The sequence below is a fragment of the Girardinichthys multiradiatus genome, chromosome 6, assembly GCF_021462225.1.
Source record: "Girardinichthys multiradiatus isolate DD_20200921_A chromosome 6, DD_fGirMul_XY1, whole genome shotgun sequence".
Classification (NCBI taxonomy): domain Eukaryota; kingdom Metazoa; phylum Chordata; class Actinopteri; order Cyprinodontiformes; family Goodeidae; genus Girardinichthys; species Girardinichthys multiradiatus.
Genome location: NC_061799.1, coordinates 18,124,028 through 18,147,089, shown reverse-complemented (window position 1 = coordinate 18,147,089; position 23,062 = coordinate 18,124,028). Strand labels below are relative to the sequence as shown.

General features: G+C 41.0%; 1 protein-coding gene across 1 annotated transcript in view; it reads left to right on the top strand.

Annotated features, from left to right (window-relative positions):
• Nucleotides 1–620: 620 nt before the first annotated feature.
• Nucleotides 621–23,062, top strand: part of dnah9l (dynein, axonemal, heavy polypeptide 9 like) — a 47,159-nt gene continuing 24,717 nt past the window's right edge. Inside the window, exons 1-34 of the mRNA XM_047368338.1 lie at nt 621–881; nt 2,061–2,138; nt 2,213–2,268; nt 2,355–2,475; nt 2,583–2,752; nt 4,161–4,383; nt 4,480–4,596; nt 4,800–4,886; nt 4,978–5,136; nt 5,218–5,301; nt 5,379–5,537; nt 5,704–5,826; nt 5,998–6,120; nt 7,687–7,911; nt 7,999–8,217; nt 8,409–8,576; nt 10,277–10,402; nt 12,185–12,292; nt 12,373–12,504; nt 12,587–12,747; nt 13,437–13,593; nt 13,709–13,854; nt 13,937–14,053; nt 14,146–14,284; nt 15,516–15,608; nt 15,731–15,925; nt 17,829–17,906; nt 18,105–18,237; nt 18,475–18,602; nt 18,856–19,004; nt 19,099–19,249; nt 19,362–19,493; nt 19,618–19,791; nt 19,886–20,090. Of these exons, the coding sequence (XP_047224294.1) occupies nt 621–881; nt 2,061–2,138; nt 2,213–2,268; nt 2,355–2,475; nt 2,583–2,752; nt 4,161–4,383; nt 4,480–4,596; nt 4,800–4,886; nt 4,978–5,136; nt 5,218–5,301; nt 5,379–5,537; nt 5,704–5,826; nt 5,998–6,120; nt 7,687–7,911; nt 7,999–8,217; nt 8,409–8,576; nt 10,277–10,402; nt 12,185–12,292; nt 12,373–12,504; nt 12,587–12,747; nt 13,437–13,593; nt 13,709–13,854; nt 13,937–14,053; nt 14,146–14,284; nt 15,516–15,608; nt 15,731–15,925; nt 17,829–17,906; nt 18,105–18,237; nt 18,475–18,602; nt 18,856–19,004; nt 19,099–19,249; nt 19,362–19,493; nt 19,618–19,791; nt 19,886–20,090 (4,897 nt within the window). The remainder of the gene's footprint in view (nt 882–2,060; nt 2,139–2,212; nt 2,269–2,354; nt 2,476–2,582; nt 2,753–4,160; nt 4,384–4,479; nt 4,597–4,799; nt 4,887–4,977; nt 5,137–5,217; nt 5,302–5,378; nt 5,538–5,703; nt 5,827–5,997; nt 6,121–7,686; nt 7,912–7,998; nt 8,218–8,408; nt 8,577–10,276; nt 10,403–12,184; nt 12,293–12,372; nt 12,505–12,586; nt 12,748–13,436; nt 13,594–13,708; nt 13,855–13,936; nt 14,054–14,145; nt 14,285–15,515; nt 15,609–15,730; nt 15,926–17,828; nt 17,907–18,104; nt 18,238–18,474; nt 18,603–18,855; nt 19,005–19,098; nt 19,250–19,361; nt 19,494–19,617; nt 19,792–19,885; nt 20,091–23,062) is intronic.

Below are 23,062 nucleotides of genomic sequence, written 5' to 3'. Positions count from 1 at the left end.
CCGAGCTTTCATCACTAGAAAGAGTTGTGATTCTACTCTCCTCAACTTCTCCGACATTGAAGACAGTGTTTCCAAACAACAGGCTCTCATCAGCAGTACAGGGGAGCAGATACATAAACTACTGCAGGTATGCTCGCATTTTAATCTTGAGCACAAAATCACATCACAAAATGTTCAGTCCATCATCACATCAACTCTGAGCACTTTCCCTATCTGAAGAAATGCATTCCCATAGCACGATGCTGCTTGGATCGTGTTTCACAGTGGGGAACCACTGGATTTTTCAAAAGAGGATCTGAGTTAAGGGGACTGAATATATATGCACCGTACACATTTAGATTTATCTTTCTGAAAAGATTTGAAAACCAATTCCAATTTGTATTTATGTACTATGTTTTGCTGGTCTGTCATATAAAATACCAATAAATATATTGAAGATTGTGGTTGTCAAGTGACAATATATAAAACTGTTAAAAAGATTATAAACACTTTTGCTAAGCATTGTATTTAATTTATTTTAGAACTTTTCTTTCACTGTGATCCAGGAGAACCAATCTCTGCTAGATGTGTCAGATCAAATCAGCGGTGAATGGAGTGCGTACACAGAGTATGTGGACCGGATGATTGTGACAGGCTTTGTCAATGCAGTACGTTGTTCCCTGCAGTACTTCATGGACAATACAGATGCAACTCAGAGCATCACACCTCTCTTTGAAATAAAACTCATACTCAATGGTAATGAAATGACCTTTGACCCTTCACTGAACCTGAGCGTCAGCGGAAACCTCTACAATATTATGGACAAAATAGTGACCAACATTGCAGGCGTGGCATCCTTCATTCCCAGAGTGGCAAGACACAAGCAGCTGGATAACTATCAGGTATAGTACATATTAGATTCTATGTCCACTCTGAACATCCAGTGCTATACAAATTATGCATCAGGTTTTCAAATTTAAAAAAAATCTGAATAGTGTGGTGTGTATCTGTGAGAGTTCTCCGTATTTACATTGACACCTCCAAATCAAATCCAGCTGGAGGTTTGTTGGAGAACATTAGAGAACGAAGGGCATTCTCAAGACCAAGAAATACACCAGAGAGGTCAGGGAGATAGAAAGCCAAAGCACTGTTAGGTTATAAAACAATATTCCAAGCTTTAGACATCTGCCAGAGGACTGTTTAGGCCATCCATTTGTATACATGCTTAATCCTTGCCCTGTCCTGCAGGGAACTGATGATTGTGTCCAGCTGTCAATGAGCTCTAGGTTTACTCCCTGGACATGTTGTCAGTCACAGGGCAACAAAGACACACAAGACAGACAGCCATTCACACACAGTAACACCTATGGGCAATTCAGGGTAACTAATTACCCTAACGCACATACAGTATTTTGGACTGTGTTGGGAAGAGAACTGATCCATATGGAGGAGAACTTGCAACCCCAGCCATGTAGCCCACTGTTCCATCTATCATCTGATAATGAATAGAGTGGTGGCAGCATCATCCCGTGAGGATGGTTGACTTCAATATAGACAGGAAAGTTAACTCTGTTGATAGCAAGCTGGAGCTCTCCACAGACCAATCCTTTTAGAGGCTGCACATGACTTGAGACTGGGTCACAATTTCATGTTCCAGTAGGAAAATAACCCTAAACATACAGCCGCAGCTAAAACAAAATGGTTTAGATCAAAGCACATTCATGCACTAGAATGGCCAAGTCAAAGTTCAGATTCTAATCTATCAAAGAATCTTTTGTAAACTTGAAAATTCCATGTTTAAAGACACTTTCTATCTAATCGGACAGCTTTTTTATTAAGACAAATAGTGAGAAATGTCAGTCTATCACACCATTTTGAACTATGCATTTCCTTCCACCTCAAAATAGTGCAGCACTTTGTGTTAATGAGTCACATAAATTGGCAACAAAATGCATGTTTGTGGTTGTAAAGTAAAAAATTTGAAAACGTTACTAGGTATGTATACTGTACATACACAAATAGATAATTATATTTGCAAATACACAGACTTTTGTCACATATATTGATTTCTCACCGTGTAGTTTGACATAGATGAAATGGAGGACTTGTCAGAAATGTGTCATATTATCCGTTCACGGGCACGAGGAGCAGTCGCCAAGGTAATTTTTTTTCCCTTACTCATAGAGTCTTATTTATCTAGGTTCATAACTATAAACACTGTGTTGATTTTCAGGTCTGGGAGTATCAGGCTTCATTTTCTAGCTACCACTACCTTTGGACTGATGATAGGTCAGATGATTTGTTTCATTTAATTTCCTCCTTGCAGGGGTCTATATTTATTTATTTGATCCTCCTTTTCTATCTACCTTTTTCAGGTCTGAATTTATGAGGCAGTTTTTGCTTTATGGCCACGTTTTAAGCACAGAGGAAGCCGAGCTGTATGCTGACTATGAACTGAAAAAGAACCCGCCCACCTTAGAAAACTTTAAAGATCAAGTGTGTTCCACTTTTATAACTTAATTGTTGTTAAAATATTAATGTTTATTTAGCATTGAGAGAGCTGGTTAGTGCAATCAGAGTAACCAGATCCTTTCCTCCTCTAGATTAATCTTTTTGAGTCTCTGTATGTTCGGGTGAGCAAAATGGAGGACAGGATGGTGTTTTGTGGCTGGCTGCAGCTGGACATTCGTCCCTTCAAGCACACACTCCTGAATGTCATCAAAAGGTGGAGCTGGATGTTCAAAGAGCACCTTCTGAACCATGTAAATCAGAGGTGAGACACACATAAACAGGGGCTTCTTATCCACTATGGAAATTATTTGCAGAAACATAAAATAGTTAGGGAAATATATGTTAAATATTTAATGTACTTGTCTTAATTTTTCACCTTTGCCAAAAAGTTAATTAACTATAGGTATCACAATCCGGATAATTTTGTTCCAATACCAATAAGTCATCGAATAATAGGCGTCACCTGATACCCTGTCCCAGTCCAGTAAAGTTGATAAAATGAGTCTTCTTTTAATGCTCTAAAACATAATAGCTTTAAATTGAAGTAAGGTAACAGGCTACATCTCATAGCAATTACAGCTCACTAATCAAAGAGGTTTCAGATACTGCAGTCTCTCCTATTATTCCTGATCTTCCTTTTCATAGTGACATATATTTTGGCCCAACTGCAGTTTTGGCAGGTCAGCATCGATATGTTGTTCTAGCATAGGTTTTTACCCAGTTTAGAAAGCTACCACAGATCAAGGCAAAGGCAAAACACAATGGGTTTTGTGTTTTGCCTTATTTTAGGATTTTTCTACGCTTTCCATATTCACATTATTCCTTAGTTTTAACATTCCTTGTACTTTTGTTCTTTACTTCATATTTCTTATGTATTTATATTTTGCTCTAAGATGCAGTCTTTAGTTACAGTATGTTTGTTGTCTATAAATCTTAGAGATTGCCTGTTTCTGTGTCACCTCTTGGTTAACAATCTGTAGTATTTGATTTTTTGTGTATTCCTAGGTTTGCCTTTCTGCTAGTGTTTACTTTTCTTAGAGATGGTCTGTGTTCCCTGATGTTCCAAGTACCTTCCTTTATCCCTGCACTCCCCAGCTGTCTCCCTAACTAACCTTTTTAACATTCCAGTAATCCAGCTGCTCAGTAGAAATACTACATGACTTTCACACTCAGTGTCAGATAATCCTGTTATTGCCACCATCCTATGTCCTTGTGGTCATCTTATAATTTATTATTTTGGGTTTCTCCTGGACATTTGTTTTTGTAAGTTTTAAAATGTTCAGCCTCCTGCATCTGGATCCTGCTCTTCACTGTTTCACCACAAAGTGATAGCTAAGAAATGATCTTGTGGAACTCAACAAGGTATTCCACTAGAATGTACACCAACAACAGGTATCTAGAGTTGAACTTTGTCAGGGATTCCTGACTCAGAGAATGGACGCATGACAGTGACCATTTACATAACCTTACAGCAAAAATAAAAGAGCACATTCTCTGTCCAAACATGGTGGAAAAACACACAGAATATAAGGTCAGTCAGTCATTTAAAAATGCAGTGATCAAGACACCAAACCAGTACCTGGGATTGGACTGGGACATCCTTGCTACCAGCATTGTTTCATTCTATATGTTAACTCATGAAATACTCCTTGATCTTCATTATTTCACAGTGTGAAGGAGCTGTCCCATTTTCTGGAAGACACAGCTGGAGGTCTCACCACAAAGGTGTCAGATGGGGATTATGCAGGGCTGGTGAACATAATGGGACACCTCATGGCAATCCGAGATAGACAGATCAGTAATGAACAGAACTTCAAACCACTTAAGTCAACTGCAGAGCTCCTCAAGTCCTATGGACAACAACTTCCAGAGATTGTCTACACGCAGCTAGAAGTATGTATCATTGCAAAGACATTTACCTGTTTACATTAGCGGCTTTGTATGGGTATCAGTGCATGAGATTCTTTCCTTCTGTGTTCCAAAATATAGGAGCTGCCTGAGAAGTGGAAAAGTCTAAAAAAAATTGCCTTCACAGTCAAACATGAAGTGGCACCACTGCAATCAAATGAAGTTTCAGTGATACGCAGAAAATGCGTCCGGTTTGAGGTGAGGGTTGGTGTGAGCAAGGTAGGATGTTGGTCTGGCAACTCCCCACAAAGAGCTTGACATCTGATATACCTATATGAACTTTTGTCCTTCCTTTCCTGCATTATTTATATGTCCTAACCACTGGGGTCTGTACATATATAGACTTGAAACTGGAAGCAGATATACATGCATCATAGGTTTTCCAAATTTTCACATTTTAGGTGAAGCAGCATGAGTTCAGAGAGCGATTTCGTACTGAGTCAGTCTTTAAGATCAATGTGGAGGAGCCATATAAACTGATCGATAAGGTGAATCTGGAAAACTGTAATAACAGTGAAAGTAATTAAAGAAAATCTAAAACATAGCACAATTGTAGCAACTGATCAATCGTCTCTCTAGTGTCATCGATCAGTAGCGGGGATTGAGATGGAAATGAAGAACCTGCAGGACACTGCTTATATGTTTGAGGTCAGCTTTCCAGAGTACAAACAGCTACGCCAGTGTCGCTCCGACATCATACTAGTCAAGGCAGTCTGGGACATGATTATTTTTATAAAGGTACAAATTATTTGACCTAAAACATACTTCTTTCAATTTGTTTGTTATCTTAAAAAATTTGACAAAAAAATCTCAATGCAGACAAGTATAGAAGAGTGGACCAAGACTCCATGGAAAGAGATCAATGTTGAGCAGATGGACATGGAGCTCCGGCGTTTTGCTAAAGTATGTGATGCATATTTTTCTTGACTTTTGAAGGTAGAAAAAGGTGCATTTTCATAACAATCTTCTTTGTGTTGCAGGAGATGAAGATGCTAGATAAGGAAGTGCGAGCTTGGGATGTTTATCTGGGCCTAGAATCAGTTGTGAAAAATCTTCTGACCTCCCTGAGAGCTGTCAATGAGCTGCAGAACTCTGCCATCAGAGAGAGACACTGGCAACAGCTTATGAACACTACAAGAGTATGAGAATTCATATGCTGTGCTTTGTTTCAAAGCTTTCTATCTCTGCCTATGTGTGCAGCTATTCTGCAGACTTCTCCCTAGATTCATAAAATCTGATATAAAGAATCTGATCACAGCAGAACATGTATCGTTTATTATACGATATTAATGTACCTATGAACAGGTGCGATTTGTGATGGGAGAGAGCACCACCTTGGGGGACTTGTTGGAATTACAACTACATCATGTGGAGGACGAAGTTAAAAACATAGTGGACAAAGCTGTGAAAGAAATGGGTATTGAGAAGGTAGGACCCAGAGAATTTGCTTTTTGTATAAATAAAAATATGCTGAATATAATTTTAAAGAACATTTTCAGCGTTGAGTCTAAGTTGCTTGAAAAAAAATATGTGGATGTCAATATGAAAATGTAAAATGTCCTGTTTTAATCCTCTTATCTGTGTCCATTTTGAACATAGGTTCTGGCAGAAATAACACAGACCTGGAGTGTTATGTCTCTGTCATATGAGACTCACAACAGCACAGAAACACCTTTGCTCAAAGCTGATGAGAATTTAATCGAAACTTTGGAGGACAATCAGGTTACCCCATTAAACTGATTTATTGAACCATAGTGCTGATGGAGATTTTCCCTCATACAAGACAATCCTAAGTGCTTCAGTAGAAAACAATTGGACTCCACCTTGTTCTTGAAGACGTTTCACCTCATATCCAAAAGGCTTCTTTAGTTAATCAGTAAAACAAAAATGACCAAAACACTGAGCTAAGTAGAGGGCAGGTATGGCTCACATGTCCTAATTTCCCCTAGTTTTTTCATTCGTGGTGTTAAATAGTGTTATTATTCTGAAAACAACTTATGAGCTTGTACTTTCAACTATGTTCAGAACTGAAGAAGCCTTTAGGTTGAGAAGCGAAACGTTTTGAAGTGAGATTCTGAAAAAAAGAGATGTCCTGTTGCCTTCTACCTCAGCATTTAGGATAACAGTGAATCTTCTTTAGGAAAGTATTCAGACCTCTTGAAACCTGTTTGCAATTTTATCTCAGTAGAAAAACAGCTTGTCTGTGTTGGCTGTAGAAGTTTCTTCTCATCACATTAGTGAACAATGAACATTATAAAGACCAAGAAACATACAAGGAAGACCCGGGACAATGTTGAGGAGCATTCTAAAGGACAGTTAGGCTCTAAAACAACATCTTAAGATTTAAGCATTCCACAAAGTACTGTTCAATCCTTCATCTGGAAATGGCAATAGTATGGTACACCTGCAAACCAACCAAGACCTGGGCGTCCACTTTAACTGATAGGTTTGCCAAGGAGAAAATAAAGTAAAGAATTAGCCAAGATTCCCCTGGTAACTCTAGAAGAACCACAGAGGCCCACAGCCGAGGTGTTCAGATCTGTTAACTCGGCAGCTATTAATTATGCCCACAAATTGCAGAAATCTAGCACTGCACATTACCTGAACACATCATCCCCCAATAAAATCTGGTGGTAGTTGCATCATGCTGTGGAAATGCTTTTCTTCAACTGAGAGGAACAGCACAGTTAAGGTTGATGGGCTAAATACAAAGAATTCTTGAAAGAAACCCTGTTATAAATGGCAACAGCCCTGAAAGGACAACAACCCAAGACATACATTCAAGATGTCTAATGAGTAGTTTATATAACAAGGATATTCATGTCTTAGAATGACCCAGTCAAAGTCCAGACCTAAATCACATGGAGCATTCTGGGGCAAGGCTCACAGATGTTCTCCATCATCTCAGACAGAGCTTGAACAGCTCGAAGAGTTATTGGCAAAAATTACAGACCCTGCATGTGTAAATCTGATACCTCAAAAGATTTTTCAGCAGTAAGTAGAGGTTTTACATTGAAATTAAATTTGTGGTTGTAATGTGACAAAGTTTGAAAATGTTCAAGAGTTATGAATACTTTCGCAAAGCAATACATGACATTGCCTTTGTATTTTCTGTTAAATAAACACACTACACCCAAAGCAAACATTTAAGACTGAGCATATTAGGATCACTCTTTGCAATCAAAGAGTGAACTGATAAACAAAACAAAATATGCAGATTTGTGTGACTATACTTCAGAGCGGCCTTCTACAAGGTATATGAAACTGCCCAAATCCCCTTACCTTCAGGTGCAACTGCAGAACATCCTGATGAGCAAGTATGTGGAGTATTTCCAGGCAGAAGTGAGTGGATGGCAGAGGAAGCTGATGGTGGCTGACCTTGTCATCTCATCCTGGATGTCTGTGCAGAGAACTTGGGCCCACCTAAACAGCATCTTCACGAACAGCGATGACATTCGCTGCCAGCTGGCCAACGATGCAGAGAGATTTCAGGGAATACACACTGACTTTCAGGTAAATACCCAGCCCAACACACTTCCATACTTTTCTCTTTACGAAATTCCTTCATATTTATATATATTTTTTTGGCTTCTCGTTTAGAGCTTGATGATTGAAGTGGTGCAGAACAGTAATGTGGTGGATGTAACTAACAAACCTGGCTTCCTGGAGAACTTGGAAATTTTACAGCAGAGATTGTCGGTGTGTGAGAAGGCCCTAGCTGAGTATCTGGAGACAAAAAGGCTCACATTCCCCAGATTTTATTTTGTCTCAGCTTCTGATTTGTTGGAGATTGTGTCCAAGGGAACACAGCCCAAACAGGTATTTCCTTTTATTGGCAATGTCTTAAAAAGAACTCATTCAAAAAATGTTACCACAGTGCAGTTATCAGTAATATGTTGCAATCAAATCTTGACTCAGAATTATTCTGCGTAGGATGGAGTACACTTCATCTGGATTTGAATGGATAAAAGTGACCAGTTTTTTATGTACAGTATGTTTGTAATTTTCAGGTGACCCGGCATTTATTGAAGTTGTTTGACAACATAGCAGACCTTCGCTTCAAGGACTCCGTAGAGCCCGGAGGAGAGGAGGAAGATGGAGTGGCAGTTGCTGTTGGGATGTATAGCCGGGAGAGAGAATATGTTCCCTTCTCGGAAAAATGTATCTGTGAAGGACAGGTAAAACTACATATATATATACAGTACAGACCAAACGTTTGGACACACCTTCTCATTCAAAGAGTTTTCTTTATTTTCATGACTATGAATATTGTAGCTTCACACTGAAGGCATCAAAACTATGAATTAACACATGTGGAATTATATACTGAACAAAAAAGTGTGAAACAACTGAAAATATGTCTTATATTCTAGGTTCTTCAAAGTAGCCACCTTTTGCTTTGATTACTGCTCCGCACACTCTTGGCATTCTGTTGATGAGCTTCAAGAGGTAGTCACCTGAAATGGTTTTCCAACAGTCTTGAAGGAGTTCCCAGAGATGCTTAGCACTTGTTGGCCCTTTTGCCTTCACTCTACGGTCCAGCTCACCCCAAACCATCTCAATTGGGTTCAGGTCCGGTGACTGTAGAGGCCAGGTCATCTGGCGCAGCCCCCCATCACTCTCCTTCTTGGTCAAATAGCCCTTACACAGCCTGGAGGTGTGTTTGGGGTCATTGTCCTGTTGAAAAATAAATGATGGTCCAACTAAACGCAAACCGGATGGAATAGCATGATGCTGCAAGATGCTGTGGTAGCCATGCTGGTTCAGTATGCCTTCAATTTTGAATAAATCCCCAACAGTATCACCAGCAAAGCACCCCCACACCATCACACCTCCTCCTCCATGCTTCACGGTGGGAACCAGGCATGTAGACTCCATCCGTTCACCTCTTCTGCGCCGCAAAAAGACACGGTGGTTGGAACCAAAGATCTCAAACTTGGACTCATCAGACCAAAGCAAATATTTCCACTGGTCTAATGTCCATTCCTTGTGTTCTTTAACCCAAACAAGTCTCTTCTGCTTGTTGCCTATCCTCAGCAGGGGTTTCCTAGCAGCTATTTTACCATGAAGGCCTGATTCACACAGTCTCCTCTTAACAGTTGTTCTAGAGATGTGTCTGCTGCTAGAACTCTGTGTGGCATTGACCTGTTCTCTAATCTGAGCTGCTGTTAACCTGCAATTTTTGAGGCTGGTGACTCGGATGAACTTATCGTCCGCAGCAGAGGTGACTCTTGGTCTTCCTTTCCTGGGTCGGTCCTCATGTGAGCCAGTTTCTTTGTAGCGCTTGATGGTTTTTGTGACTGCACTTGGGGACACTTTCAAAGTTTTCCCAATTGTTCGGACTGACTGACCTTCATTTCTTAAAGTAATGATGGCCACTCGTTTTTCTTTACTTAGGTGCTTTTTACTTACCAAATACAAATTCTAACAGTCTATTCAGTAGGACTATCAGCTGTGTACTGTAGCCACCTCCTCCACAACACAACTGATGGTCCCAACCCCATTTATAAGGCTTGAAATCCCACTTATTAAACCTGACAGGGCACACCTGTGAAGTGAAAACCATTTCAGGTGACTACCTCTTGAAGCTCATCAACAGAATGCCAAGAGTGTGCGGAGCAGTAATCAAAGCAAAAGGTGGCTACTTTGAAGAACCTAGAATATAAGACATATTTTCAGTTGTTTCACACTTTTTTGTTCAGTATATAATTCCACATGTGTTAATTCATAGTTTTGATGCCTTCGGTGTGAAGCTACAATATTCATAGTCATGAAAATAAAGACAACTCTTTGAATGAGAAGGTGTGTCCAAACCTTTGGTCTGTACTGTATATATATAAAAACACTTAAAATATGCATAAAACTTTTTGTCCTCCAGGCAGAGTGTTGGTTAAACGCTCTGGAGAGCAGTATGCGCTGTACAGTGAGGAAAGAGATACAGGAAGCCGTGGCTGCCTATGAGGATAAACCACGAGATCAGTGGCTTTTTGATTATCCTGCACAGGTCTGTTTTTTTTATTTTTATTAGATTTACGTTGTGGAAAAAAAAAAAAAAAATTATGTTGTAGATTATAAAACACACATGAGGTCTCATTCATCAAAAATCATTTTGAATTTGAGCGAAGAAGTGATAGTTGGATGTTCCAGGTCTGACTTATGAAACCATACCTAAACTAAACCAATCCCAGCGTATGAATGTTAGGTGCCTGATAAAAGCAGCAACTTGACGCAGTCTTGATTTATACTCCACGCCCTTTTTCATTCATAATTTGAGTGGCCACTCCAACAGGAATTGCAGCATTGATGAATGAAAGACAATATAAAGTTTCATTTAAACTTTAAGTTGAAAACACAAATTTAATCACTCACCAATAGATATGAATAAAGTCCTTACAAATGATGTGTACTATCTTAATGTTTTAACATCATAATTTCCTAAGATAAGTGTGTTACAGTTGCATATTAAAAGTCCTGGATAAGATGACACACTGGCTCTGGCATGTAGAGCAGTGTTACTCACGCTGGTCCACGGCAGACTCATAACCGCCTTTAGTAACCCGATGCTGTACTCCACAGTGGCCCATGTCTGAATAAGTGTGTGGAGAGGACGTGCAGTGTGATGGCTTCCTATCCTAAATAAATAATACAAAGTCTTAAATTTAATCATTTTAATTTAATGCCTTATAAATCCCTAAATATGCCCAGAGTTTTATGTTTTTTAAGGTTGTATTTTTAGAAATATGATGGAGGCATTTGTTTTCTTAAGATTTGTAGTTCCAACTTAGCTCACGACTTCAGTTATTAGGTTGGGATGAAGCTATGATCTCAATGATCCAGTAGAGCATTAAGCCCTAATGAAAGAAATTTGTCACAAGATATTCCACTTTCGACACAAACTGCAAAGAAATCTGCTCCAAAAACCGACTTTTCTGTCAGTTGAAATCAAAACAGTCTTATTACATTTTTCACCACCACCTCCTTCTCCATGGGAAGTATAAATATGGCTTGAAAACTAAGAGTTTAATAGTTGACTAAACATGTAACCATTATGAAATTTTCCTGATATTGGAAGTCAAGAAACAACAATTTAAGCTAACAAAGTTGTATTTACCTAGCTTAACTTATCAGGTAAGTCTAATGCAAGTTAATTAAGTAATAATAATTCATGTCAGACTTAAATTAAAATTAAAATGGTCTTTAAATGTTCTTGAATTAGGCATAATTTGAAGATGAAATCAATTTAATAGCCATTGATCACACAACATAAAAAAATCCAGAAAACCTTTGCTCCTCTTTATCCTTCTCAAAGAGTGTTTAAAAAAGAAACACGGTCCAGATTCATGCAGTAATCTTGTTTCAAGTTCAGAACATCCATCTTAGAAAACCTAAACTTAGTCGAAGCTGTCTACAAGTATGTCCTATTTCAGAAGCCCACTTTTTTCTATTATCCTGTGATGTGTCAAATCAGTAAGCAAGCCTACAATTGTAGTATGTTATGCTAAATTTTCCCATTCAAATTCTGCTGACTGCAATGATAAAATTGTGCACAGTCTGTTCAGCAAACAGGAAATTTTACACAAATATAGTTTTGCACAAGAATAGAGAATAATTCTCAGACACAGCTTGGTTTTTTCTGTTGCACCACAAATCCAAGCTGATATAAACTTTTGGGCACAATCTGAGACCTGTTGTGGGTTTTATGTTTCCACGTCCCAATTAAATAAATTTGCCTACCCCCGTTTTTCTGCTTTATGGACATTTGGCAAATTATTTTTTTCATAAATAGGTATCCTTAACTGGTAGTCAGGTGTGGTGGGCCACAGATGTGGGTATTGCCTTTGACAGGGTGGAGGAAGGATTTGAGACGGCTCTCAAAGACTACAACAGAAAACAGGTAGGGTCATAAAGTCAGGTTTTTTATACTGTTGGTTAAACAAAGAGACACTTTTATTCAGTGATTTTGTAATTTTTAAGATCACACAGCTGAACTCGCTGATCCACATGTTGCTTGGGGATTTAAGTCCTGGGGACAGACAGAAAATAATGACTATCTGCACCATTGATGTCCATGCTCGAGATGTGGTTGGGAGTCTCATCACTCAAAAGGTACTTGACAGAGAGCTTATTTGAATGACAGTCATACAAGTCATTGGACTCTACTATTGGTGTTATTGTGTTTGCCTGTTAGGTGACAAATGGTCAGGCATTCGCATGGCTGTCTCACCTACGTCACCGCTGGGATGAAGATACAGCACACTGTTGTGTCAACATCTGTGATGCTCAGTTCCAGTTCAGCTATGAATATTTGGGAAACACAAACAGACTGGTTATCACCCCACTTACTGATAGGTAGTAAACCTCTGCTACATTTACGACATTCTCATAACAAATGTTGGTTCTTATTGAGAGCTAAATTTTAACTTTAAAGAGGCATTAATAATGTACTTCCCACTGTATATTCCTTAAAGTAGAAAGTCCCCATGTTAAATGTATATTGTGTCTTGAAATAAAAGTGGGCCTTTTTTTCTCCCTTCTGCATACAGTGCATTGCAAAAGTAGTCATATCTCTTGAACGTTTTCACATTTTCTGATGATATATCTGCAAACCTTTATGTGTTTTTTATTGGGATTTTGTGGAATAGGTCAACAAAACGCAGAGCAATGGAAACTCGGAAGAAAAACATGTATCAGTTCCTAACATCTTTTTCAATGGAAATGTTAAATTTATTTTTTTTAATTTGAAAAATGACATATATTTGTATTCTCCTCCCTTAGCTAATACTTTGTTGAACCACAATGTAGAACTAGAAGCTTTTAGGGGGTATGTCTCTAACTCATTTGCACATCCAAAGATTAAAATCTTTACCCATTCTTCTTTAAAAAACAGCTCAAACTCAGTCACGTTGGATAGAAAGCATCAGTGAACACCAGTTTGCTAAAAATGTGCTTTTACTATAATGCCCTAGTGTTTAAAATCCACATTGTCCCTGGTTTCTGACTTTGGTTTCTGTATCAATTTTAAACCCAAACCCAATCAGGTGTTACATAACCCTGACCCAGTCCCTCCATCTGACTATGAGTGGCGCTCCATCAGGCCCAGCTGGGACTGGTAAAACAGAGACAACTAAAGACCTGGGACGCTCCCTTGGTATCATGGTATATGTGTTCAACTGCTCAGAACAAATGGACTACAAGGTATCATAGACTGTAAGGCTGTTTTTCCCATTTTTTTTTACTTTAGTTATATCTAAAATAACTGATTCTAGTTTTCGACTTTGCTTCTGCATCCATCTCCCTACTGTGTCTTCAGTCCATAGGTAATATTTATAAGGGTCTGGCTCAAACAGGAGTGTGGGGCTGCTTTGATGAATTCAACAGGATTTCAGTGGATGTCCTGTCTGTGGTAGCTGTGCAGGTCAAGACTATACAAGATGCTGTACGCAACAAAAAACAGAGGTATGCATGCATCTATCATGGATGTGTTGTCCTTTTTTGGCTTAGGTTTTCTCTGCCCCAGTTAAATAGTTTACGCATGCAGGTTTCATTTTCTGGGAGAAGAAATTGAGCTGAAACCAACAGTGGGGATCTTTATCACTTTGAACCCAGGCTATGCTGGAAGGGCAGAGCTCCCAGAGAACCTCAAGGCACTGTTCAGGTCTGATATCAAGATAAATATGGAGGCTTTCAGTGCAAAGATTCAAATGTATGAATGATTTCTTATCTATACCCTATTTGCCTAAAATGTAGGCCCTGTGCAATGGTGATCCCAGACTTTGAACTGATCTGTGAGATCATGCTGGTGGCTGAAGGGTTCATTGATGCACGTCTTCTGGCACGCAAGTTCATCAGTCTCTACACTCTGTGCAAGGAGCTGTTGTCAAAGCAGGTACAGTGAACCCTAGTTTTTCGCGGGGGTTACGTTCCAAAAAGCACCCGTGATAGGCGAAATCCGTGAAGTAGTAACCTTTATTTTATTACAATTATTATACAATGAAATACTCCATAATACATTGAAACCAAATAACAAAACCTTTTTACAGGCCCAAGCATTTGTTTAATAGATAAAAGTACTGTATAAACGTTTTTTTGTTTTTTTTTTACAAATAACTACTGTACTGTAAAATAATAATTTTAATCATCAATACGGACTGAAGGCTTCAAATTGCGGAGATCAGCACTGCCCCACCGCGACCCGAGTCATTCGATTATAACGGGAGAAAAAGAAAAATGATTATGAAAAAAAAATACAAGGCACAGTAGGACAAATAGTGACTCGTGTGTATTTCACTGCTCTTCTGAGTGAGCTGCTGCATCCTGACTCCGCTCAGTAGCGTTTTTTTCTTCTAAAGCCAGGTGTGTGGCTAAAGTGCAGGTGTGATTTTTTGAGAGAAGACAAAGTTATCGGTAGTTGTTGTCGGTAGTTGTTTTACGTACGTGTACATGTTAAACCGCTACGTTATTGGCACACAGGTAGAGAAGAAGCGGAGAGACTGTTTAGCCAATCAGAATGCAGAACACAATGCACGATGCAAATCCGTGAAGCAGCGAGACCGTGAAAGGTGAACCGCGATATAGCAAGGGTTCACTGTGCACACATAAAAAATATGTCAAATTTCATGACACAGAATGCATATCAAAATGTTTTGGTCATGGTCTTATAAGGTTGTATACTTTAGAGGGCCATGGTTAATGGGTGAAGATAGTGGTAGTGGAAATCCTACATAGTGCACAACATCTGCAGATGTCAAACTGACTGAATATGTGCTACAATACTTTCCCTTTTCCTGAAATAGTTTTAAGAGTCTTGTTATGATTAATAATCACGATTTAAGATTTTATTTTTTCAATCATCACATTTATTAGATATCAGCTTTTTAAACAGGATATACAGGCTGACACTTTATGTTTTCTTTTTGATAAACTCAAGTAAAGAAATAGCAGGTGTTTTTGAATACACTGTTATCATTGTTATCCATTCAGGGTGGGAGTCTTACTGATCTTTTGTGACCACACATAAAAAAAAAGACTTATCAGACTGACATAACAGAACACACTTATTAAAAGTGCAATAGTTCATTGTTTTTGGCTCACATGACCTATTTCCTTATTTCTGTTAGGATCATTATGATTGGGGTTTAAGGGCTATAAAATCAGTCCTAGTTGTAGCTGGATCCCTGAAGCGGGAGGAGCGCAGCAGACCTGAAGAACAGGTAAGCATCATTTCTGTTTCTCACTTAAACATCTACTACCATTCACACAGAAATAAAATAATTTGTTCAATTTTTACCTGTTGTTCTTTCTACAAAATGAATCTTAAATACTTTTTCTTCAGGTACTAATGCGAGCTCTGAGGGACTTCAACCTGCCAAAGATAGTGACCAGTGATGTGCCCATATTCCTTGGACTGATCAGTGACTTGTTTCCTCAGCTGGATGTGCCCAGGAAGAGAGATCCTGCACTAGAAATTGCTGTTCGCCAGTCAGTCAGTGAGCTGGGTCTCCAAGCTGAAGAAAATTTCATACTTAAGGTGTCTCACTCTGTATTAAATATGTTTCGTTTGCAGTGGTACAGTGCCTGGCAAAGGCTGACTTATCCCTTGAACTTTTGTTTTTGCATTTTGTCACATTACAACCCCAAACCTTAATGTATTTGAGTGGGATTTCATGTGACTGACCAGCAAAAGTAGTGCATAATTGTGAAGTGGAAAGAAAAATGAAATATGGCTTTTAATATTAAAAACAGTGTGACATGCATTTGTATTCATTCCCCATGAGTCATTACTTTGTAAATGCAATTTTTGTTGCGTTTTGGGAAATGGCTCTACTAGCTTTGTACATTTCAACTCTGGAGATATTTACTCATTCCTTGGAAAATATCTCGTGAACAGTCAGGTGCAGTGGCGATTGCTCTAAGACTGCAAGGGAAGCTCAGCTTCCCCTAAAATGTCAAAAAATAAGTTGTGTGTACATGTCATTTACTAAATATGCGCTACAACGTGCTCAACCTTTGTTCAGAATCAGCTTCTTATCACTGGTAACAACGCTGCTTTCCTCACTCATTCCCACAGCTTCACAGTGCTTTAAACAGTGAGTTCAATAGCGAAGCAAAAATGCTGGGCTTTGTCCCGCCCATCGGACGCTCAGCGTCTCTGGGGGTCTATGGGGCAGTGGGCTGGCCTCTGGTGGCCCGGACGCTCAGCTTCTGCATGATGATTGGATGATCTGTCTGAGGCTGAATCCCTTTTTGATTGACAGGGAAATTAGCGAATCAGCGATCTTGAACTTGAGCTTCCCCTCCTTGAAAGACCAGCCACTGGTCAGGTGCTATGGGTTGCATCTGTGAATTGCAGTTTCCTAGTCTTGCCACAAATTTTTAGTTGTATTCAGGTCTGTGTTTGACGGGACCATTCTAAAACATGGATCTAAAGTATTCTGCTATAGCTCTGTTTACGGTCTTTGTTCTGCTAGAAGATGAATCTCCATCCCCGTCTGGTTAGCAGGTTTTTGTCCAGGATTGTCCTGTATTTAGCTCTTTCCTTCTTCCCATTAACTCTGAATGGCTTCTTTTACCCTCTTTAACAAAAGCATCCCCATAACATAATGCTGCTACCACCATGTTTCACCATGGGGATATTGTTCAGGATGATATCCAGTACATATCATTTTACATTAGGCCAATATTTTTAAATTTTTATCTTATCTGACTAGATAACCCTTTTCCACTTTTTTGGTGTATTCCATAAATGGTTTGTGGCAACTTTCCCATAAACCTGCATACGGAATGTCTTATTGCTTTCTTTCAATTAGGGTTTTCTTCATCGCACCCTTCTACAAAGGGGAGAGGTGAGAGTTGATGACTAATGGTTAGCCTGTCACTAGATTTTCCCACCAGAACTATGAAACTTCACACTTCCCTCAGAGTTATTGATTGGCTACTTCTCTGAACAATGCTCTCCTTAGCAGGCATGTCACTTAAGGTGGACGACCATCTCTTAGTAGGTTTGCAATTGTACCACTTCTCCACTTTTGAATGATCAACTGAACAGTGTTCTGCCTTTAAAGCATTGGATAGTATTTTAAGACAAAACTGTACTTTAAATTTCTTTACAACGTTCACTTTGACCTAAAACTCGTGTTTTATCTCTGCTTCATAATTTACACTAATTTGTTTTGGTCTGTCTTATAAAACTTGAAAAAGCACAAAGGGCATGGATATACTTACAAGGCATTGCATCCCAGTGGATATAATATGCAATCTTACAACTTATACCTCCAGCTGCAAAGTATTGTATTCCTGACCTCGGGACAAGTTAAACATGAAAGGATGGGAAATAAATAGCTGAATTTATGCTGCTACATTGAAATGACATAAAACTGTGTTAAACTGTATAAAATGCTGCAATAAACATTTGCATATCTGTGTGTGTTCAGGTGAGTCAGCTGGAGGAGCTACTGGCTGTCAGACATTCTGTGTTTGTTGTAGGTGGGCCAGGCACTGGAAAAAGTCAGGTAAACTACTACATGAATGGCACTAAATATAAAATTTTATCTTTAAAGACTGTTAAAGTATTTTAACACCTATCTTCTACCTAATCAACATATCTGTTGACCTATATTATTTTTATTAGATTAACTGTGAGTGAAGGAGATTTATTTTAAAGAGTTGTTTTCATATGTGTTTTGTCTATTTTGGTATTTATTTTGCAGATCTTGAAGACCCTCCACAGGACCTATTCTAACATGAAGAAGAAGCCAGTATGGACTGATATTAACCCTAAAGCTGTTACCACAGATGAGTTGTTTGGATATCTGCATCCTGCTACCAGAGAGTGGAAAGATGGTGAGGTGTTTAAACACTATACAAAAAAAGTATTAACAAAAATAAAAGTTAAGGGTAACCAGGGATCATGTTGTATTTTTTATTGCATCTTCTTGCACAGTTCATTCCTAAACCTTTAGTTTAAAAAGTACTTAAAAATTACAAAAACATGACTTTCCCATAGCATTTTGTGGATTAAAATGATTTTTTTTTTCTTATTGATGTTTAACAGATTCAGCTCGTTTTTTCTTTTATTAGGTCTTTTCTCCTCCACCATGAGAGAGCTGACCTCAGTGAACCATGACGGACCGAAATGGATTGTTTTAGATGGAGATATTGACCCAATGTGGATTGAGTCACTTAACACTGTTATGGATGACAATAAGGTGAGACAGCAGGTGTCCAATTCTCCAATTCTGTTAATCTAATTTTATGTTTTTTATGTTTTTATGTTTTTATGACTTTGACTATATAATATCTTTACATTAATAAGAGAAAGCCTCTTACATATGGTTTTCCATGTTTCTACTTGTATTTATTTCCAAGTTACTGAATTGGGTAGTTGTGCTTTCACTGTACATTTCACTACTATTACCTGAGCTACAGAACACCTAGCCTTCCAATCCTCTTACTCCTCAGGTTCTGACTCTTGCCAGTAATGAACGGATCAGTTTGTCCTCCTCCATGCGTCTGCTGTTTGAGATCTCCCATCTGAGGGCAGCTACTCCAGCCACAGTATCCAGGGCAGGAATCCTCTACGTCAACCCACAGGACCTTGTTTGGAGCTCGTAAGACTCACAAACAAAAGATAGCCCTAAACTCTCATTGTAAAGTATGTTATATAATTGTTTGGTAATTGATTTTAAACAATGCCTTTCACAGTTATGTGGCAAGTTGGATAGAGACCCGACAGGCCCAATCAGAGCGGGCCAACCTCACTATTTTGTTTGATAAGTATGTGCCCTACTGCTTGGAGCAAGTCCGCTGCAATCTGAAAACCATCACTCCCATTCCAGAAAACAGCATGGTGCAGGTGTGTTCTTCTGCTAGTTTTCCCCAAACAGAGCTCTTTTTTGTTGCCTGACTGGATATTATCTATTGTTCATTAAAGTATACTGTTGCATCTCTATATTTTGCTCAATCAGACTCTTTGCTCCCTACTGGAGTGCCTGTTGACAGAGGATAACACTCCACCAGACTCCCCCCGGGAACTTTATGAGATCTACTTTGTATTCGCCTGTGTCTGGGCTTTTGGAGGAGCTCTCTTTCAGGATCATGTGTGTGGTGACTAAATATCAGTATGAGGCAGCAAAGCCTTTTGATTACATGACCTTAAAACTAACATTAATATACATAATTAAACCACTTAATACAACTGTGTTTATTATATGTCCATTTCAGCTGAATGATTACCGTGCTGAGTTCAGCCGCTGGTGGTCCAAAGAGATGAGAGCTGTAAAGTTTCCTTCTCAAGGCTCAGTGTTTGACTATTACATTGACTCTGAGACTAAAAAGTTTACACCCTGGAGTGAGAAAATGCTGCCGTTTGAGCTGGAGCCTGATGTCCCATTGCAGGTTTGTTATTGTATTTACAAACGTACTATATGTTACTATAAAAGGAAATTACCACTCTCACTGATTCTGGGTAACAGGTAAGCTCTGTTTTCAGACAGTGCTGGTTCACACCCCAGACACCATCTGTCTTACGTACTTCATGGACTTGCTGCTGCAGAGAGGAAAACCTGTCATGTTGGTGGGCAACGCGGGTGTGGGCAAGACCATTCTGGTGTCTGATAAAGTCACCAAGCTGAAGGAGGACTACATGGTGGCAAAAGTGCCCTTTAATTATTACACCACATCAGCCATGCTGCAGCGTAAGAACTGCTACAAAACTGTAAATGTTTGCGAGATGACATTGGATCATTAGAAGAAAACCAAGAGTGGGAGTAAAACAAACTTAGGAGAATTGTAGTGCCTTGCAAAAGTATTTATTCACCCTAAACATTTACATATTTTATCATGTTACAACCAGAGACTTCGCATATTTAATTTTTTTAATAAACCACCTTCTTGAACCGCCACCTTAACGTGGTGGAGGGGTTTGAGTGCTCAAATGATCCTAGAGGCTATGTTGTCTGGGGCCTAAATGCCCCTGGTAGGGTCTCCCATGGCAAACAGGCTCTAGGTGATGGGTCAGACAAAGAGTGGTTCAAGAATCCCTCATGAGGACCAAAATATCGAGGCACGTGATGTCGCCCGGTACGGCGGAGCCGGGGTCCCACCCTGGAGCCAGGCCTGGGGTCGGGACTCGTCGGAGAACGCCTGGTGGCCGGGTTGCTCCTCGCAGAACCTGGCCGGGCCAAGCCCAAACGAGAGACGCGAGGCCATCCCCCAGTGGGCCCACCACCTGCAGGGGGAACCGTGAGGGACCGGTGCAAAGAGGATTGGGTGGCGGACGAAGGTGGAGACCTCAGCGGCCCGATCCCCGGATGCTTAGGCTGGCTCTAGAGACGTGGAATGTCACCTCGCTGGGGGGAAAGGAGCCTGAGCTTGTGCGGGAGGTCGAGAGATATCGACTAGGAATAGTCGGGCTCGCCTCCACGCACAGCGTGGGCTCTGGAACCCATCTCCTTGAGAGGGGTTGGACTCTCTTCTACTCTGGAGTGGCCCACGGGGAGAGGCGACGGGCTGGTGTGGGGTTGCTTGTTGCCCCCCAGCTCAGCCGTCTCGTGTTGGGGTTTCACCCCAGTGGATGAGAGGGTCGTATTCCTGTGCCTTTGGGTTGGGGAGAAGTCTCTGACTATCATTTCAGCCTATGGGCCGAGTGGTAGTGCAGAGTACCCGGCCTTCTTGGCGTCCCTGTCAGGGGTGCTGGATAGTGCCCCTCCCGTGGACTCCATTATTCTGCTGGGGGACTTCACCGAGGTGGTTAAAAAGCTCCGCGGTGGCAAGGCTTCGGGGGTGTATGAGATCCGCCCTGAGTACCTCAAGTCTCTGGATGTTGTAGGGCTGTCATGGTTGACACACCTCTTCAACATTGCGTGGCGGTCAGGGACAGTGCCTCTGGACTGGCAGACTGGGGGACCGGAAGATGTGTTCCAACTACAGGGGGATCACACTCCTCAGCCTCCCTGGTAAGGCCTACGCCAGGGTACTGGAGAGGAGAGTCCGACCAATAGTCGAACCTCGGCTTCAGGAGGAGCAGTGTGGTTTTCGTCCCGGCCGTGGAACACTGGACCAGCTCTATACCCTCTACAGAGTGCTCGAGGGTTCATGGGAGTTTGCCCAACCGGTTCACATGTGTTTTGTGGACCTGGAGAAGGCATTCGACTGTGTCCCTCGTGATGCCCTGTGGGGGGTGCTCCAGGAGTATGGAATCGGGGGCCCTTTATTAGGGGCCATCCGGTCCCTGTACGAGCGGAGCAGGAGTTTGGTCCGCATTGCCGGCACTAAGTCGGACCTGTTCCCGGTGCATGTTGGACTCCGACAGGGCTGCCCTTTGTCACCGGTCCTGATCATAACTTTTATGGACAGGATTTCTAGACGCAGCCAAGCGCCGGAGGGGGTCTGGTTTGGGGACCAGTGGATTTCGTCTCTTCTTTTTGTGGATGACGTGGTCCTGCTGGCCCCCTCTAGCCAAGACCTACAGCATGCGCTGTGGCGGTTCGCAGCCGAGTGTGAAGCGGCTGGGATGAGGATCAGCTCCTCCAAGTCCGAGGCCATGGTACTCGACCGGAAAAGGGTGGCTTGTCCTCTTCAGGTACGCAGAGGGGAGTTCCTGCCTCAAGTGGAGGAGTTTAAGTATCTCGGGGTCTTGTTCACGAGTGAGGGAAGAATGGAGCGGGAGATCGACAGACGGATCGGTGCGGCTGCCACAGTAATGGGGGCACTGTGCCGGTCCGTTGTGGTGAAGAGAGAGCTGAGCCGAAAAGCAAAGCTCTCAATTTGCCGGTCGGTCTGCGTTCCTACCCTCACCTATGGCCATGAACTTCGGGTCATGACCGAAAGAACGAGAACTCGGATACAAGCGGCTAAAATGAGCTTCCTCCGTAGGGTGGCCGGGCACTCCCTTAGAGATAGGGTGAGGAGCTCGGCCATCCGGGAGGGGCTCGGAGTAGAGCCGCTGCTCCTCCACATTGAGAGGAGCCAGTTGAGGTGGCTCGGGCATCTATACCGGATGCCTCCTGGACGCCTTCCTCGGGAGGTGTTCCAGGCACGTCCACCGGGAGGAGGCCCAGGGGACGGCACAGGACACGCTGGAGGGACTATGTCTCTCGGCTGGCCTGGGAACGCCTTGGGCTCCCCCTGGAAGAGCTGGAGGAGGTGTCTGGAGAGAGGGACGTCTGGGCGTCTCTGCTGAGTCTGCTGTCCCCGCGACCCGGTCCCGGATAAGCGGAAGACGACGACACGACACAACCATCAGAAAGTAGTGCATAATTGTGAAGTGGAAGGAAAAAATATACATATTTTTCATACATGCACATTGTAGAACAATGCAAGTCTTCAATGGTATGCCTCTTCTACCTTTGCACATCTAATAACTGAAGGTTTTACTCATTCTTATTTGAAAAATTGTTCAAGGTCAATCAGAGGATGGATCTGTGGATTCAGTTTATTTATATAGCACCAATTCTCAAGGCACTTCACAACAGTCAGGTACATACATTCCAATTAATCCTAACCATTGAACAGTGCAGTTAGATTCAGTTATTTATTCAAATTGGATAAAAACGTTTTCTAAAGAAACCCAGTAGATTGCATCGAGTCAGAGATTTGCAGCATTCCCACCATGTAGATACAGTGGATCGTCACTGGCGTTGACTTTGCAGCAATCCCTCATACTGAG